The 18,171-nt window shown below is 38.1% G+C and overlaps 1 protein-coding gene across 4 annotated transcripts in view; it reads right to left on the reverse strand.

Moving 5' to 3' along the window:
- Positions 1-18,171, reverse strand: part of ptprt (protein tyrosine phosphatase receptor type T) — a 313,011-nt gene that overhangs the window by 111,047 nt on the left and 183,793 nt on the right. For all 4 annotated transcript variants that reach the window (XM_039612110.1, XM_039612109.1, XM_039612108.1 and 1 more), the window contains exons 13-15: positions 17,344-17,446; positions 12,112-12,388; positions 3,219-3,255 (exon numbers count right to left, since the gene is read on the reverse strand). In XM_039612110.1, the coding sequence (XP_039468044.1) occupies positions 3,219-3,255; positions 12,112-12,388; positions 17,344-17,446 (417 nt within the window). The remainder of the gene's footprint in view (positions 1-3,218; positions 3,256-12,111; positions 12,389-17,343; positions 17,447-18,171) is intronic.

Genomic DNA, 18,171 nt, shown 5'->3' on the forward strand with positions numbered 1-18,171 from the left:
TTTTTTTTTTTTTTTTTTTTGTGTGTTTGTCATTGAAAGTTTACTTAAATATTCCATAGTAACCAGCTCTGTCGATTTAAGGTTGTTCACTGCACTAAATACACTAATAGCAGTAAACAGCTGACAAAACACATTACTGAAATGTAATTTTTCCACTGTCTAATAATAACTAACTAATATGATAATATTAGTTAATTCTTTTTCAGGAGTTAATATACAGTAATTGTGTCACATGTTTCAAAGGCTGGATCTCTCACTAAAGAATTATACAAATTTATATGCCTCATTTCTTTCAGCCTTGCTGGCAAAGCTCCAAAACTTGACATGGTTGACAAATTCAAAAATGAAGCAGTTTTCTTTTCTTTCCAAATACAAGAATACAAATCGTGTGAGACATAAATTAACATAATGGTTCTGCTGAAACCACACCATTCTCTGTTTGGTGGCTTTTGCATATTAATTGATGTTTTGACCACTTAGTTGTTGTCATTCAACATTTTTAGTGCTCTGCTAGGTGTTTGAGCATGAAGTACAACTGAATTAAGCATCTTTGTTGGTTTGATATTACACAACAAATGTCATGGACCTATATATGAAGGCTTTAGAATAAGCAAAGAGGTGAATATTGTGGATGAGAGAACTGTCAAAGATTATCAAATGACAATTGTTACCATCCCTTTTTTCAGTCAGATAATCATATTTGCAAAAATGGAAACCATACTTTCAGAATAGTATATGCATTGTTATTAAAGTTGGGGGGACAGGGGGAAAAAAACTTACATGTATTTATTTATAGTCTAGTCAATTTTCTTTTTAATATTAAACTATACTTTACTAAAGAATAAAAGATTAAAAAAAAACAAAGTATAAAATCAGCTTAATGGTGCAACAGCTGCGCTACTGACCATGCACAAAAGCAGCATGGTTTCACTTAAGTGTGTGTGTGAAAAACGTGTGTGTATGTGTGCATGCAAGACAGAGAGGAGGTTCAAGCACAGCCAGCAACGCTTGAAGCAGAGCAGACATGCAAACAAATGTATTAAGATGGTGATGAGAAGGAAAGATAACGCCAAAAAATTAACAAAGGGAAGAAAAAAGGGAGGGTGTAGGGCAGGGGACAACCAAAATGAAACAGTGTTTGCGTCGTGTTTATGGTTGTACTGTGACATAACATTGGGAAGAAAATATTCTGCCTACAAAGCAATAATCACCTTCGCTTGGGATGACTAGAATGTACGGCGTTGTTATTTGTCCCCTACCTATTACCACTAAGGCCAAGGGTCGCACGTCCCCGCCGGAAAGCATGAGAAAGAAAGGGAAGAGAGAAAACAAACAACAACAAAAAAGGAAAAGAAAGAAGAAAAAGTCTAAGAAAAAAAGATGTATAGTTGTCTTTCTTCAATTCATCAAGTTTTAGATCTCCCTGGTTTTCAATTGCACAATCTGTCTTAGAGGAGAGAAACTGCAGTGGTGAGAGATAGCACTAGAACCATGAGATCAATACCACTCAGCTGGGATATGACTGGTCTTATTTCTAGGAAATAACCCTCAATGAGCATCTTGACTGGCCCATTACCAGGAAAAGGCCAGAAAGAGGTGATGCTGGTGAGGATGTTTATTACAAAGTAGTTGTCAGTGAATGCAGATATGGTGTTGGCGGTTATCATTGGAGCTTGTTATGTCTGTTAGCCTGGTTTGAAGGGTTAATAAAAACAGGGGAGTAGGAAATGTAAGACGGAAGAAATAAAGTGATGGTTAAAAGAAAATAAATTATGAACTTTGTGGCATGGCAAAGTTGGTGGAGAGACCAATTTTGGCATCTGACTCTAGTTAATACTTTCCTTTATACAGCATTCTAATACAAATACTGTAAAACTACGAAAAGTTTACTGGTAGAAGAGTAAAACTGAGGCAGGTATGTGGCTCTAGTTGTCCCTCCTTTTGTTCTCAAAAGTCACTTGAGCTATTATTGCTTTGTTACCTTTAAATGCTTAATAGCTCACAATGTGGTAGATTAAGGCCTTGCAATTTTATTTTGTGCAGTTCAGAAACAACAGAAAGAAAGCAAGTGATGTCACGTACTTATTGTAAATATGCAATAGTGCATGATAAGTGCACATATATTGGATATTAGGTAACGCAGCAAACATAATCATAATTATTTGCAAAATCAGCCATCTCCATTGCCTCAGAACACCAAATAACATAATATTAATGATAATTCATTTATAAAAATCGTTTTTTTGGATTACATATAATTTCACATACTCAAAATAGATTTGTATTATTTTTAAATATATGAAAGACGGCCACAAAGTTAAAAGCATGTCTTTTTCCAAGCACACATACATGCAGACAGACAGAGAGCAGTGTTTAGACACTGTAGACATCCTACCAGAGTACATCTCACTCAAAAAAGAAAAGAAAAAACTGAAAATGGATAAAAAAGAATGGTAAAAAAGATTAGAATGTTGGTAAATGAGCAATAAATGTTTCATGTAGACAAAAAAATAATAAGGGAGTTAGAGATACAGAAACAGACAAAGGAGATGTGGAAAAATCAAATCAATGCTTGATGCAGATGAAAAACTAAAACAGATAAAGGAGACGAGGTGAGAGAAAAAATCAATAGCAAGCTGAAAAGCTTTTAAAGCATATTGCCTGGCACATAAATGGGTGTATTTGCCAGAGATGAGCAGCAAATAAAAATGGGAGACATGGGAAAAGCAAAACAGAAGAAGATGAAATGGGTTCTGGAGCTAACACTTTAGCCTTCATTCACTGGGTTTAATGAAGGTGGTCAATTGGTATTATAATGGCCCCAATGTTCCACTTTATACCCTGATGACCAACATGGATGTGGTGTGAGATGCAAAAAGAACAGCACGATGGAGGAAAGTCACAGAAAAGGTGAGCGTGAAAAGGGCTATAAGGATAGAAGAGATGGAGAGAGAATGCTATGCGACAAAATCATGCAAGATAACGTGGCTGTGATATAGGTTTGCCCGGGCTGATGGTTGTGAGTTCACCTTTTCCAGAATAGAGTGCAATCTTCTCATCTTGGCTGATACACTTGTAGCACAACACAATTCTAGGGGTTCATGTATTCATACCATGTTTTTCTTTAAAATGAACTACTAACAAATTTAAAATTAAAATTACAAATATCTTATCATAATTAATGTGCATGCTGACTATCAATGGAAGGGTGCTCATACCTTTGTTAGCCAAGCGGACACAGTTGATTTTGGTTTCCTGTGGAGAGAGACAGACAGGTTAACTAATTAACTTGTGGTAAAATATACAGTTAATTTTTCAGATACTAGTGTTTTGAATCATGAGGGTAAGGCTTTGTTGAACACATGGGAACATGGTGCCTGCTTCTGGTCTACTCTGACCCTTTGGAATCTGACTTTTTTCTGAGTATTCTCCAAGGCATAAGTCAAGTTTCCTTTGTTGCAGTATTGAAAAATCATTGGCACTAGCTCTATTCTGTACAGAATGATCAATGGACTGGTTCTTATTTAGCACTTTTATACTATACACCCGAGCACTCAAAGTGCTTTATACAACATTCCTCATTCGCCGATTCTTACAAGCACTTTTTTTCTATGCTTAAGTGTTTTCTATCTAACAAGCACTCCAAATATCTTGGCCAAGGATATTTGGCATGTAGGCAGGAGGAGCCAGGGATCAAACCACCCACCTTCCAATTAGTAGACAACCTACTCTTCCTCCTGAGCTACACCCACCCCAAAAAACAGAGCAGACAACAATGATTGCAGAGACAGAGACATTAAGTCAGACAAAGCTTGAAAAAGAAAAGCTGAGCTATAGTTGGGCTGTAAACTGGCCTCCAGATACACAGCAACTGTGGTCAAGCTAAAACAACATAAATGCCGCATGTATCAGCCATCAGATGACATTGGCAGGCATTGAGATCAGCTGATGTCCAGAGGCTGCAGTATATCTTGAATTGCAAGCTCAGCACCATGATTTAGAAAACTTTTAGAAAACTTAGAAACAAATGACAAAGAAAAGTGTTAAATCTGAAACAGGAACCAGAAAATCAATCAGGAATCATGCTTTAGAAATTTGTCCACAACAATTTTAAAAAATGTATTTAAATCGTAGTTAACAGGCTAAAACAAGGTACCCTCTTTAATATATGGGTTGACTGTATACAGTAACCACTTGCCTGACAGTGCATATATTGTATACCCCACATAATCATTGGTCTTAATCATCAGTAAGATCACAAAACCATGCCACTGGCTTCTCATTTTGTCCAAACACACACGACTGACACATCAATCATACCAGGATCAATATAGTGTACAATTGTTGGTGTTGATTCGAATGATTTTCCACACATCATATATAAATAAGTGAAAAAAGTACAAAAGTACCTTCACTGTTATTAAACACTCATTTTTGATGTTATTTGATGTTATTAAACATCATTCCCATAAGATGGGCATAAGTAGAAGAACATCAGTTATTTAAGTCTATATGCAGCAGAACTGTGTGCAGTAGTGCTTGCACTGGAGTGGGCAGAGGGTGTGAGGGACAGTAAGATGCTTATATTCAGTGTTTGATACAGGGACAGCCAGTAAGGACTTGGATATGATCTGTGAAATTCTATCAGTTAATTCATGCGTAAATTAACAGGGCAAAAGTATAACATTGGGTACCAGCACACACAAGAAATAATAGCAATAAAAACGAAGACAAACAAGATAGGTATTCAAATCAAACCATCCAAGTCAGGGAAAAACAGAGTGGGGAAATAAACTGGCAAAAAAATTGGGATGGTGGAAGTAAAGGGAGTCAGTCATACATGATACAAAGAAAGGTCGGATAGATAAGGAGCTAGGGCACTAACAAGAAGTGTGTGATTATCAGCAGACTTTGAATTGTACGCAGTAGTTTAAATGGGACACTTTTTATTATGGGGAAGAATCCGACTAACTATAGTAATCTGTGTGAAGAAAGAGAAACAGAACAACATGTCTTGATATTTATTTGTTTGGCTTCGACTTGGTCATTTCGGTTTGTTAGGTTTTACACTACAAAACACCACATACTTGACATTTAGTCACTCATCCAACTGCTTAAACACTGACAGCACAAACTAACCCACCATCTAAAATTAACTGCTTAATTAATTAATTGCCATTGGTAAACTTTTGTCCAAATTATCTCTCTCCCATTATTTGTCATGGCTCTTGAGCCAGATGACGACAGTATGTACTGAAGGAATACTCTTTATTATATGATTCTCCAATGGGTTTACAGTGTGACCCCATAAAAAAATACATACATAGTACAATATAAAACTACAATATACATGTCTAGACATTTACAGCAAATAGGGTAGTCTTTTAAACCAGCACTTTTCATTCCTTTGCTGCCCGGGTCTTTTCCTCTTTTCTTTCTTTTATGATGTGCTGTCATCAGTGCGTGCACCTATCTCACCCACTTGTCATAAAGCGATTGGCCTCTTTCATGTATTGGCCCATTTGTCTTCATCAAATACAACGACTACAGCAGCTACCAACACAAAGGTGTTACCTCAGCATTAAAATCAGTCCTAATGTACAGGCTTCTGTACACTCATTTTCATTTTAATTGTGCCGTTTTGGGTCTTACTTAGATTACTGTAAACAGTTTTACTGTAGGAAGAAACAAAATAAGCTATTTAAGAAGTGGAGATGCTTTGAAAGGCCTAAAGTTAAGCTAATTTCTGTCCTTAAATACAGAAGTAAAACTCTTCAAGGTTGCTCTTAGCAGTGGAGTTCAAAAGCAAACAAAAAGCTCACTGCACTGAATGTAACAAGTTTTAATTCATAAACAATTAAAAACATAACTAACAAAGTTAAACATAAAAGAACAAATGGTAGCAGCCTGCACCTCAGCTGACCCCTACTCAAAAACATCATTTATATATTCCACTAGATTGTTATTCAGATTTAATCATGTGGCCATGGCCCAAAAGTAAGTCCAGCTCTATTCAAACTACAGTTTGGTATTTGAGGATTTAACACCATTAACTTATATTGTTCATTTTATTGTCATGTTCACAAAGATTTATGAATGGATACATGCAAGCAAATGATAGATCCTATGAGCATCTTTAAACACACCTGCTTCTACTAAATCTCTGTCTGCTTTCCATCTGTCCATCTGTCTGTCTGAATAATGACTCTCTGAATCCCTGGCTGTTCGACTGCTTTATTGTCTTATTTATCCGTTTCCCTCATTTGTCTCTGTGCATAATTTGATTGAAGGAACCTGTAGAAAACTGAGAGTGAATGTATGACAAGAGTCATACACACACACGGCTTTCAACAGCAATTAATGTACTCTTCAGTTAACATGTAAAATAGAGGGCAAGAAAAACTGATTCGTAAGACTACAAAAGGGAATTTACCAGGCCAATATGTGTGCGCTAATGACAAAAATCATGCCACTTGCTATTTCTAAAACATTGCAAGGACCTTGGATGCTGTATCTACTAGAGACTGAACAAAATCCTCAGTGGGGGAAAACAAAATGAGACTTGTTTTTGAAGATATTTTGGTTCATGATACGGGACACTAAACTTGTCAAAACATATAATTTCATTTATATAGTCATGTAAAGAATACTGAATTCACAGCTGTGTCGTAGCAACATAAAATATTCACAAAGGTAACATAACTTTGTACTTGTAACACATTAACATGGCTCCTCAAAACATGAGCTCAGTGCTGCTCATTTCTATGGTACTGCCATTACACCACAAAAATATAGTAGTATAGTAGTACTGTTACTGACTACCAAGATTCTTTCCCTTTATTTGCTTGGTATATGAGTTATTATGTTTGTGAAGGTTTGCAACCTACAAGAACATATGTGAGAACCTACATATACCTATTGCCTTGCACTTTAGAAGGATGTATGAGTATGTAAGGGAACTAACAGGCTATAGGAACCACCTCTGTTTTAACCTGAGGTACACACAGTCCAGACTGGTTCCCAAGAGTTTGCACCTTGGGTCGGCAGACAAGGGACAGAGAGCAAAGCTCCTGAGTAAAAGCATAAGACGAAACATAAGAAATAACCATCCAAAAACACTACTACTAAGGCTTCAAAAGTCAATGGGTGACATCCTGGTGGTTTCAAACATCTTTTTTTACTGTCTGTTTAAGCCTAAAAAGTAACAAATGTTTCAAATTACTTTCTTTCATATGCCCATTCCTTTAAGAGTGAAATGTATGGTATGAATGGGCACAGTTGGAATAAGATCAGTTTCATGAGGACCAATGAATTGTGTTTCTTTATAAACTGACCCTATTGTACCCATTTATGGTCCATTTAGAGGCGTGGTTGTTCTGGATTCACAGTCACTGTGAACAGAAACACTGCCTCTACTTGGCTCATGCTAATGGACTAAGCCTCAGGGGGTTATAAGAAGCAAAGTTAATAAATATAAGGATTTATTGCCCTGACTCTATACAGAGCATTTGGAGACCAGAAGGGGGCTGAGGTGTTTACAATGGAGACACAGCATTCATTTCTGTGTGTGTAGTAGTTAACGTTGTAGAGCCTGACAGGAATACTAAAAGTGTAAGAGAGATGCAGCTGCTGTGTGGGTGAGCTCTCTCTCCATCCATCTATCGTTCCATCTTTGCCAGTCTTTTCCTCTCTTTTTTTCCCCCCATTCAATCACAGTTGGTTGGCTCAGTGTTCTAACCAACTGGTAGGATTTTCAATCATGTATGTTTTTTGTGTGACTTCTGGATATTGTGATTAGCTGTTGGAGTTCCCAGGCAACCCCATGTAGCCAGGGTAACAACTTTATTAAAAAAAAAAAAAAAAAATGTTACCCTGTCTTTGACACTTTGTTTCTTTTTTGTTTTTTTCCTGAAGCTCATTCTTTTACCAAAAACTCTTGATACTCAGACGAGCAGGCAGATACATGGGCATGAACTGCTCATGCACATTATATACTTCCATTGTTTAATTTGAAAAATGGCTGTTTAATGAATAGAATCTTAATAAGTCTATCACAAATGCAAACCTAGACAAATGTACATGCAAAAATTCCTACACACTTGCCCACAAGCCAAACGTACGAAAGTGTGTGAGCCTTAGTCATACACCAGCACACACAGAAAAAATGCATTTAGGGATTTTTGAGTCATCTGAGTGCATCTTGATTGACACTGACTGTCAGTTGGTAAAATCTTTCTCTGTCTCTCTCCTACACTCTCCAAAAACTGCACTCTGAGGCTTGCTTGGTGCGTGTGTGTGTATGTGTGACGTTGATTGTCAGAGCATCTTGGCCAACCCCTGAGGCTTTTTACTTGTCAAGAAAGGTGTCTGGCTGCATTTCTCACACTGCGGAAGGGCAAGTTTTTCCATGTTTGTCACACTTTCCTTTTGTTTTGTGCCATTTCCCACCCTATTTTTCCTTGCATTCTACTTCCTCCTCCTTTACCATTTTCCTCAAATACTTCCACCTTCTCTGACTCCAGAGTCTCCAAAATCCTTCTCCTCCCAAATTTCCCATCCTGTATTTTATCCATTTTATCCACAGATCATTTTATGTATGTTGACAAGTAAAACTTGGTTAAACCTTTCTCAGTTGCCCTTCTTTAAACCTATTACTTCAGGTAGCTCTGTGTATATTATCTTTCAGACACATTTGATCTTGTTTCAGACTTTTGTCCTGCTTCTATATTAAAAAATTAACAACACTAGGCGTGATCGTTCAACCTTTCTAAACCTCTCCTTAATCTCTTTAGTTACTTTTCATTTGCAACTAGAAACTTTAATATATTGTTGGCTGGTATTTGCTCAGAGGCACCGTGCGTTTTCAACTAATAAAATACCCCATTTAAGGATTGCATTTGGGTCACAGGGAGGTGATCAAAATGGATAACCGTGCTCACATTCTCATTTCTGCTTGTGTACATCTTTAAAAAGAAAACTTGGTTAAGTATAGATTGAGGTTTTGGTTAAATGCTAATGAACACACTGGGTCAAAAGTATTTTTTTTGAGTAACCAGACTCATGACAGTTCCGCTCATATCAGTTTTTATCTTTATTGACTTCCATCTTTGCCTCCAGTATTATATCTTGTTTAATGTCTCTTTTACTCTTTTTAGATTGCTATTACCCCTCCCACAATTCTCTCTCATTCCCTACTCCCAAACCACTCTTGCTCTTACTTCTCTTACTTATTGCCCTAGGCATTTATTCTTGTGTGTGTGTGTGTGTATGGGTGGGCGGGCGACGCGTGTGCTTGTGTGGCATCGCACAACATCGAGACGTCGAGATTGCCTAGTAGTTTTAGTGTGCAGAGCTAACTGGCACAATGACAGAGACTGAGAGACTGGCATCAGACTGATGTTACCTCTGGGAGAATCAAGTCCAAAAGAAAGCAGGGAAACAGGTGGTTGCTGAAGAGAAGGAGGAAAAGCAGTGGGGATAAGGGGGTGAGCAACAGATGGAGCGTGAAGGGTTAAATCAGAGAAAATGTTTGTCATAAGCATAGAGGAAGTAAGAGCAGAAACTGACGGATGGAACACAGAAAGATGGAGAGAAATTAGGAAAGGGAGGTAGAAGATTAAAAAAAGAATTTGATTGTTTTTTATTAGATGAAAGAGAAAAAAAACAGCAGTGAGCAATGAAGAGATGGAGAGTGGGTGGATTGAGAGAACAATTTCTTCTAAATGTCCTCAAGAGAGATGACAGAAAAAAAGAAGGAAAACGATTGCGGATAGACATTCTCCTTGATGGACAGGTGGAGCTCAGAGGGGGGAAAAAAAAGTAGTAGGATTATCCAAGGCAGGCAGAGAATGAGAAACAGACTTTCATCCATGGGATCAAACTACGACAAATGAGCCAAGTCCTCTAAAATGTAAATGAGGAGTTTCTTTCCAATACGAGACATCTACTGCTGCAGAATAAAAGTGACACCTACACTACAGAATGACTGACAGCAAAGAAATTAAACAAATCACAGGACTTTGTGAGGACTACAGATAACTTAAATCCTTGATTGACAAACTATCACTTTCACATATTATTACTAAACGCAACACAGAGACAGAATTTACAGAATACATTATATAAATACTGACTGTCTTCTTTCTGCACCAATGTGGCTCTGCAGTTTTTTCAGAGCGGATGAAAACTGTCCATAGTGAATCTGCTGGCTAGTTTAATCTCTGAGTAGCAAGCATGGCTCCAAAAAAATAACAACTGACTCAAGACCTGGATTTTTGTGTGTGTGTCTGATGTCTGTCTGCACATGTGCCTGTGTGCGTGGGTGTGTGAGAAAGGTGATGTGCCCTTCAAAAAGTCCAGTTGAGTTCAACCTATTTTCATTCACCATGTTCAGGAGTCCTGTGTCCTATATGTAATGAATGTTGTGGAACAATATGATTACTCTTGCCACTTTAGGATTTCACTATTATCCACATTAATAATTATCTTTGGAGGTTTTGACTCCTTGATTTTACTCACCTCAGATCCCTGAAGTATACTGCATGTAACCCTGGTTAGTTAAAAAGAGACTGTTGCACAGCAATGCAGTCACAAAACATCAAAGACTTGTGCCTGAAATTAAAATGTTTTAATTCAATTCAATTTTAATTGTATGATGCCAAATCACAACAAAAGTCGACTCATGTATTATATAGTGTATGTAGTAATGTAGTAATAACGACTGACTTTTCCTTTTGACATGTAACTCAACTGGTTTGATCAGACTGCAGTAAAGTCCTTCATTTTAAATCTTACTTATTAAACATTTATCTGACATTTTTCTGTCTGGGAAAGTAAAATCGATAGACCATTCTGGTTGTTGCAATCACTTGAAATTTAAAAGAGAAGTATAATCAGGTAAAAAAAAAAAAATCATGCTTTATGAACACATGTCTATTTCTGTGGCTCTTGTGGTCCTCCATTTAAGGCGACTACACAGGTGCGCTTGCATTTTTATTTCCGTTTTAACCACTAAGCACCCGCACAATGCCCCAATTCATCATCCAAACAAACCTGAAACTGATTGGATTGACTGAAATCCAATCAAATAAGGAACTCTGATTTGACTGGATTTGGAGTCTGCACGTACAAGTGTGCAAAGCACACACGATACACAAAAGTTGGGCACACAAGCGAGTATTCACACTTTTAAATGAATACTCATCTGCTCACAGTCACACTTGTTCAGTCATGCAAGAATTCCCCCCCTACACACACCCACTTGCACACAGTCTTTCTCCATATGAGTGCATTGTGGGAAATCTGCTTTCTGGAGGAGGATATTACATCACGACAGTCAGCCAGCTCACCCGGCCTCGCTCTCCAAACTGAGTTACCGTGGTTACGGCGTTGGAAAATTAAAATAACCCCCACAGGAGTTCAGAGTATTATGGAAATTCAAAAGCCAAGTTGAAGTTGTGAATGAGTTATGAGAAGGACACGGGTGGCGGGAGGTGGGCGAGGTGTTGTTGTATTTGCAGACAGTATAATTACCAGACAAAAAGGGCAGCAAACAGACATCAACAGCTGAATGCTAGGAGTGGGGATTCCCAGAGGGAGTTGTAATTGTGTTCTTTTATATTAATTATTCTGATAAGCAAACACATGACCTTCAGTATATTAAACTATAGGCTTGAGAAGTCACACAAAATGCCCTTGCCCAACTCTGTCTCCAAATGTATTCTAACTTCAATCACTTGCTGTCACATTAATGACTAAGGAACAGAATTGTTGGCATTTTTTTTATAACCTGCTGAGATTGAGTAATAATATTTTTGTTTTGATTTTTGCTTTTGCTAGCCAAAGAATGGTTTTAAATTTTGTTTTTATTACTTTTTAGGACAAATAAAAATGAGTGAATCCTGGTAAAGCTTCATATCAAATTTGTTACACCATGTGTTGTGTGCCTCAAAAGTCACAATTATTCCCATTATTAATGACATGGCGATAAACCCAAAATGTAAACTAACTAATTGCTAATTACACTTTAAATTAGATCTAATTTGGCCAAATGGAAAATATGAACATACTACTTCTAGTTACGATGGGTACTTCTGGAGAGTTGAGACTCACCCCATTGGCTCTGCTCATTGCCTGGTAGTAGATGCTGTAGCTCTTGGCAGGTGACAGCGGAGGATTCCAGAAACCACCATAGCTCTTGTTGTCCCCCACAGTGAAGGGCTGCACCACCGTCAGGCTGGACGGTGGCAATTCAGCAGCAATGTAATAGGGTGAGTCCAAGATGGAGGCATTGCGGAAGCTCACTGGGACAGAAAAACACTCAGGGGCTTCAGAAGCAGCACGGCGGGTCTTGGACTTGCGCACCTCCTTCACAACGAGCTGGTAGGAGCTGGAAAAATAAATGACATCTTTAAAAGTAGTGTCTTATGTTGTTTACTCAAACAGGAACAAATCTACTTACCACTACCTAAAGCAATACTTATGAGGAGATGGTTTACGTGGCAACGATGACAGCCATTCAGAGTTTTTGAAAAGAATAAAAAAATAATCACAATAAACTGACAATATTTCAACTGTTAGTCGTCCAGTCCAGTTGTACAGTAGAGACAGACTTTGTTGTGAAATAGGGACATAACACATAAAACTGACAACTCTACTTTAACTTTACTATCCCCAGTAGCTCCCATCATTAAAAGCTTTCATTTTCCAGAGTGCTTTAAATTCATTATTACAATAAAAGCATTAGCAGAAGAGGCCCGAGGTCTGCTATGAGGGGGAAAAAAATCACAAAATCCCAAACTAACCATTAAAAAGGCGTATAATTTGTTATAAGGGTCACTTATTTCTGAATGACAGATATACTTTAGAAGCTAAACTTCAAACAAAGTTCCTGGCAAATCATTTCTTGTGCTGATTCAGCACCCTAGTACAGTTTAAAGGAAGAAAATACACGTGTGTGTGTGTGTGTGTGTGTGTGTGTGTGTGTGTGTGTGTGTGTGTGTGTGTGTGTGTGTGTGTGTGTGTGTGTGTGTGTGTGTGTGTGTGTGTGTTTGAATGGATCTTTTTCAAAGTCCAAAAGTGTGTCCTCTTGCCTTATATTCTTTATGGGACATCAAGTGCACGTGTGTGTGCATCCTCTCTAACAGGTGCGCTTTTACCTGTATGTGCTTTGGCAGGTGTGCTTGTGCTTGTGTGTATTTTAACACATGTGCAGTGGGGTGTTTATATACTTGAATGAACATCTATCTTTGTGCAGTGGAGCTGCTTTCATGTGTATGTGTGTTTCCATTACACTCTGAGAGGCTTCATGAATGGCTGAGGGCTCCTTTAGCGGTCAGGACAAACGCAGCGGCCCTCCGCAATTACCTCCGTCCTCCACGCCAAGAACTCACTTCACAATTATACGCAATTAGGGAAATGTATGTTTCTGTGAAGGGGGCCGCGGCCAATTATCCCCTGTTCCCGTTTGGCAGCTTTCATAAAAGATAATTGCTGATGACCAAAGATGAGTCTCTCTCTCTCTGCCTTACTGTCACTCTCTTTGCTGGTTCTGCCTTTCTGGTAAAATATCCATTTCAAACTAATGGCTTTCAGAGGCTGCACAAGGGATGAAGCAGGGGCCTAGCACAAGGAGCGGATAGGGAATTGTGTATGTGTGGGTGTGTGTCGAGCGCTTGGGAGCCCTTATATGTGTGTGTGTGCTTCTGTTGTAACTATCCATGTCTTTGAGTACATATCCATAAGTGTGTGTATGTGTGTTATTGTACCTTTACTCTGTTTGTGAGATGTTACACCTTTACGGCTTGAACATTTAGAGTAAGGGGATTTTCTGAGACTGGTGGATGGTTGTGTGATTATTAAGCATAAAGCAAGTGAATTAGAAAAGTGAAGAAAACACTGTATGTGTGTGTGTTCTTTGGGGGGGGGGGTTTGTTTGTTTTTCCTCAAATAGACAGCTGTTACTGTCACTGACAAAACTTGGTTTAAACTTGGTTTAAGCTTTAAAGTTGAAGTTTACAGTTAAGGCTTGAAATAAATATATCTCATCAGTACCAGTGAAAAGTTTTTTCAGACCTTCCACTGGCACTGGTACTGTATACTTCTGGAAAGTGTTTTTGCTGAGGCTTGCAGACATTTTTTTTGTCATGCACTCTGATCAATGGAGCATGTATGTATGAATATATTTGCAAGTAAAACTGCAAGATTTTTGAGACTTATTTCCTTCATGTTCCTGTTTTGGAGCAACTATATTATGTGGATGTCATTTTGTGTCACACTGAAGTAATATTCCTTCCAGCCAAGCCACTATCATGGCAACACCACCCACCAATGTCAGTGGTTTTGCACAGCAGGACAATGCACTGTTCACTTTGCAAAATCTCATCAAGACATGTTGAAGAAATGTAATAGAATCCATGGTGCTTAGCCAGCCTCCAGACTCAAGATGCCCGAGAACAAGCCAGATCCACAGAAGTCTAAATCTTAACCCACTGGGCTCAAAGAATCTGTTATGTGCCACTGTCATATACCACAGGACAACCTCAGAGATTCCATGACAGGCCCAGCAGCTGTTTTAGCAGCATGAAGGAGACCTACACAATATTAAGCACTGTATTTTAATCAACTGGTGCATATCTGCACTGACAATCACTGTAAACATTTACAATGGTTTCCGCTTGTGTGCATTTATGTGAAAGTGAACGTGTAGGCACCTGAGCATGCAGCCTGATGTGTGTGTGAGAGTGCATCTCATGAGTGTGTGTCTCAACAGCTGCTTCTCTTTACAGAGCCTTTTTGATAAAAAAAAAAATCTTATCTAACCTCCTAAATTTCAGATGCTCTGATCTGCAGGATGAATAAGAAAACAATTGCAGCAAAAACATTTGTGTGCACATTAACAAACAGATGCCTTTTTTTCCTGCTTCCACACGTACATCTGTTGGCACTTAAAACATGTAATACTTGCACCAAACACACATAATAAGCAAACACATTAATGGGCTTATCTCTAGTTGATAAACACATAAAGATGGTAGCGATGAGGGTGCAGCCTAATTCAACATGAGATATATTTGCCATCTGTGGGTGATTAATGATGAGATATGATAAGGGATTTACAAAAATTAATGCTAAACCACTGACCCACACTCACATTTCACAAATCCATTTCCCAAAGTCTAAATTGAAGTGATATATATTCTCCACACAGCATTGTCGAAGCTGTATTTCCCTAAAGGCGAGCGAGAATAATGTTCTCCCCTGCACCAATTAAATGGATGAGATCACATGTTCAAAGTGAACTTTTAATTAAAAACATGCTGGCTGAAAAAATGAGAAAAGGAAAAGAAATAAATTAGCTGGGTGCCTTCACTCACTGCTTTTGTTTTGAAGTGAATACAGTGGACTGGTGACTGGGAAAATAAAACCTGTGTGTTCTGTGTGTGTGCCTGATAAAAGCATTCTAAGGGATTTTGCAGAACATGCAAATACAATCTGTTTATTGGAGAAGTCATTTGTAAAGATGGTCTTGCACCACAAACCTTGTGATTTCTCCGGTTGCTAGACAAGCTGAACAATCTGCTGCTGATCATGGCAACCTGCTAGAGACCAAAGCAATCAAAAGATTTTTGATTGGATACCACTTTGCAACCAATGATTAGTGACTCCCAGCAATCTCCAGCAACCACTGCAGCATTCACTTTTCCTTAGTGATCAGCAGGTGCCACTGGCCTGTCTCAATGAGGCTCATATAGTCAATTTCACTGACTGCTGGCAACTTGCAGCCACCAGATTACACACTTTTTCCCTTGTGACTAATGGTTGCCACTGACTGGTCACAAGGCCTGTTTATCCAGGGCCTTAAGAGACAGGTGGGTGCTGTTTGTCTTGTTTGGCTTTTTGTTGAATGTTGATAAAACTAAGAATTACCATTAATTAAATTTTGTGTTAAAAGTGTCTTTTAGGCTACGTTCACACTGCAGGCGAAAGCGCATCAAATCCGACTTTTTTGACCCTATGCGACCCATATCCGATCACGGTATGACAGTGTGAACGGCACAAATCCGATATTTTCAAATCCGATCTGGGTCACTTTCGTATGTGGTACTGAATCCGATACATATCCGATGTTTTAGAAAGCGACTGCTGTGTGAACGGTCAAGTCGCATTAAATCCGTCTTTTACGTCACTGACACAAGACAGACGCCAATTATCAGCGCCGGAGAAGCGCCCGATAGGACATCGCGAATGATTTCTTGCCATCCGGTGAAACTGTTAGGAAGACCACGTTGGAGAAATGTGAACATTTTATTTTTACTGTATTTTCTGCAGATTCTGACAGAAATCTGCAACTATCCTTTGAAGCACCGCTCCTCTAAAACAGCAAAAAGGATCATTATTAGGTTATTTGCATTATTATGTAAATAACAAAATAACTTAAAGCAAAAATTTGGAAACATAAAGTCCGAAGTCTTTATATTAAGGGCAATCAGTCAAACAATATTGTTTGCTCTGGGTCTAAACAGAGCGAGTTGTGTGTGACATCTTCTTTTGCGCATGCGGGCCGCTTTGAGCGTTCACACTAGAGCGCGTTTGATGTCGCATTTTATGTGTAGTGTGAACAAGCAGACAAAAAAATCGGATTTGATCAAAAAATCGGAATTGAGCATTAAGACCTGCAGTGTGAACGTAGCCTTAGTTAACCAAAACTGGTAGTGGCAGCAAATTACAGACGCACTTTGTGAGCCAAGCTAAAAACCCACTCCAAGTGTTAGTTTATGCTGAGGCTTTTTTCTTTTATACTGTTTAGTCCTTGTTTTCGCATGTGTGGCACAAATTAATAACACCATCAATATCTATGTATAAAACTATGAATACGGTGTTTTCTGTACAATATGCTCAATAAAATCCAAATTTCCATTTCCTTATGCTAAGAATTTGATGGCTTAAACCTTAAATTAAAGCAAAGTTTCAAGTGACCAGCTAAAGTATCAGACACTTGGGCCTGCAATGTCCAGTAGAAGTTGCAATTCCACTAGTGAATAGCCAAAAAGTTAGAAAAAGCAAAATGAGTAATGACAAAATGTTTCACTGACAAATTTAAAAAGAAATCATTCTCTGAATTCTTTTGCATACAAATTAGACTTATATGTGTGAGTAACTGTAATGGCTCTAAAAGGGCCCTGAAGGAAGATCAAAAGAACATGAATGGAAAAAAGTAGGGGGGTAATGAAAGGGAGGTAGATGGGATGCTGGGAGGAAAAATGTGAGTAGGACAGCAGAGGATAGTAAAAGAAACTCTATGAAAAAGAAACTAAAATTGATAAAGAAACGTTAAGAAATTACCTGATAGGTGCTCCGCGGGACTGGGCCGGTTTCAGCAAGATAGTGATGGTTGTCTCGGTCTCATTAAGTGGAGACTCTGACTCATACTCTGGCATCATGGGGGCTGAAAAGGTTTAACAAATTGAAATTTTAAAACAGGTTACCTTACACGGACGATTTTATTGGCCAGCATCATTTAAAAAGCTCTGGGTTCTGGTCAGTCATTTGGTAGAGCACATTTTGAGTCCCTATACCTTTCTTAAAAATACACTGAAATTAAGTTAATCTGTTTGAGCCATGTCATGGTTTTGTTATTCTCAGAAAACCCCCACTGGATCTTAATCTGTCCTTAAATGAAAGACCTTTTTAGTTAGCTGCCTTCCAGGAAGCCTTTAATTAAAATAATTAAGTAACATGATAAGTCAAAAAAAAAAAAAAACAGTTTTATAAGGTTTAAATAATTTTCTAAAAACATATGGTTGATTTGTCCCTTCATGATAAAAGTTGTGACCTGAAGGTAATGCAACTAAAAATGTCTCGTTACAAAATAAATGACAACTTTTCTGATCATTGGTGTTTATATAATACATTTATTTATCTATCAGATGAAATTAAGGCTAAAATAATTTCATAAGTGTAAATATAGTAAATGTCTAGAACAAAATATGCAGATTTATTAGCATTGTACATGAATTCTGGTAACTTTAGTATACTATACATTAGTATACTGACATTTTACATGAATTGTAACAGTACATGGTTTGTCATTTGTTTTTGTTTTGGACTGTAAGACTTTATGTGACAAGGCCAAAGCAATCGCGCAATCTGATGCCTGTGGGATCATGCTTC

This window comes from Oreochromis aureus, linkage group 5 (genome assembly GCF_013358895.1).
Source record: "Oreochromis aureus strain Israel breed Guangdong linkage group 5, ZZ_aureus, whole genome shotgun sequence".
NCBI lineage: Eukaryota > Metazoa > Chordata > Actinopteri > Cichliformes > Cichlidae > Oreochromis > Oreochromis aureus.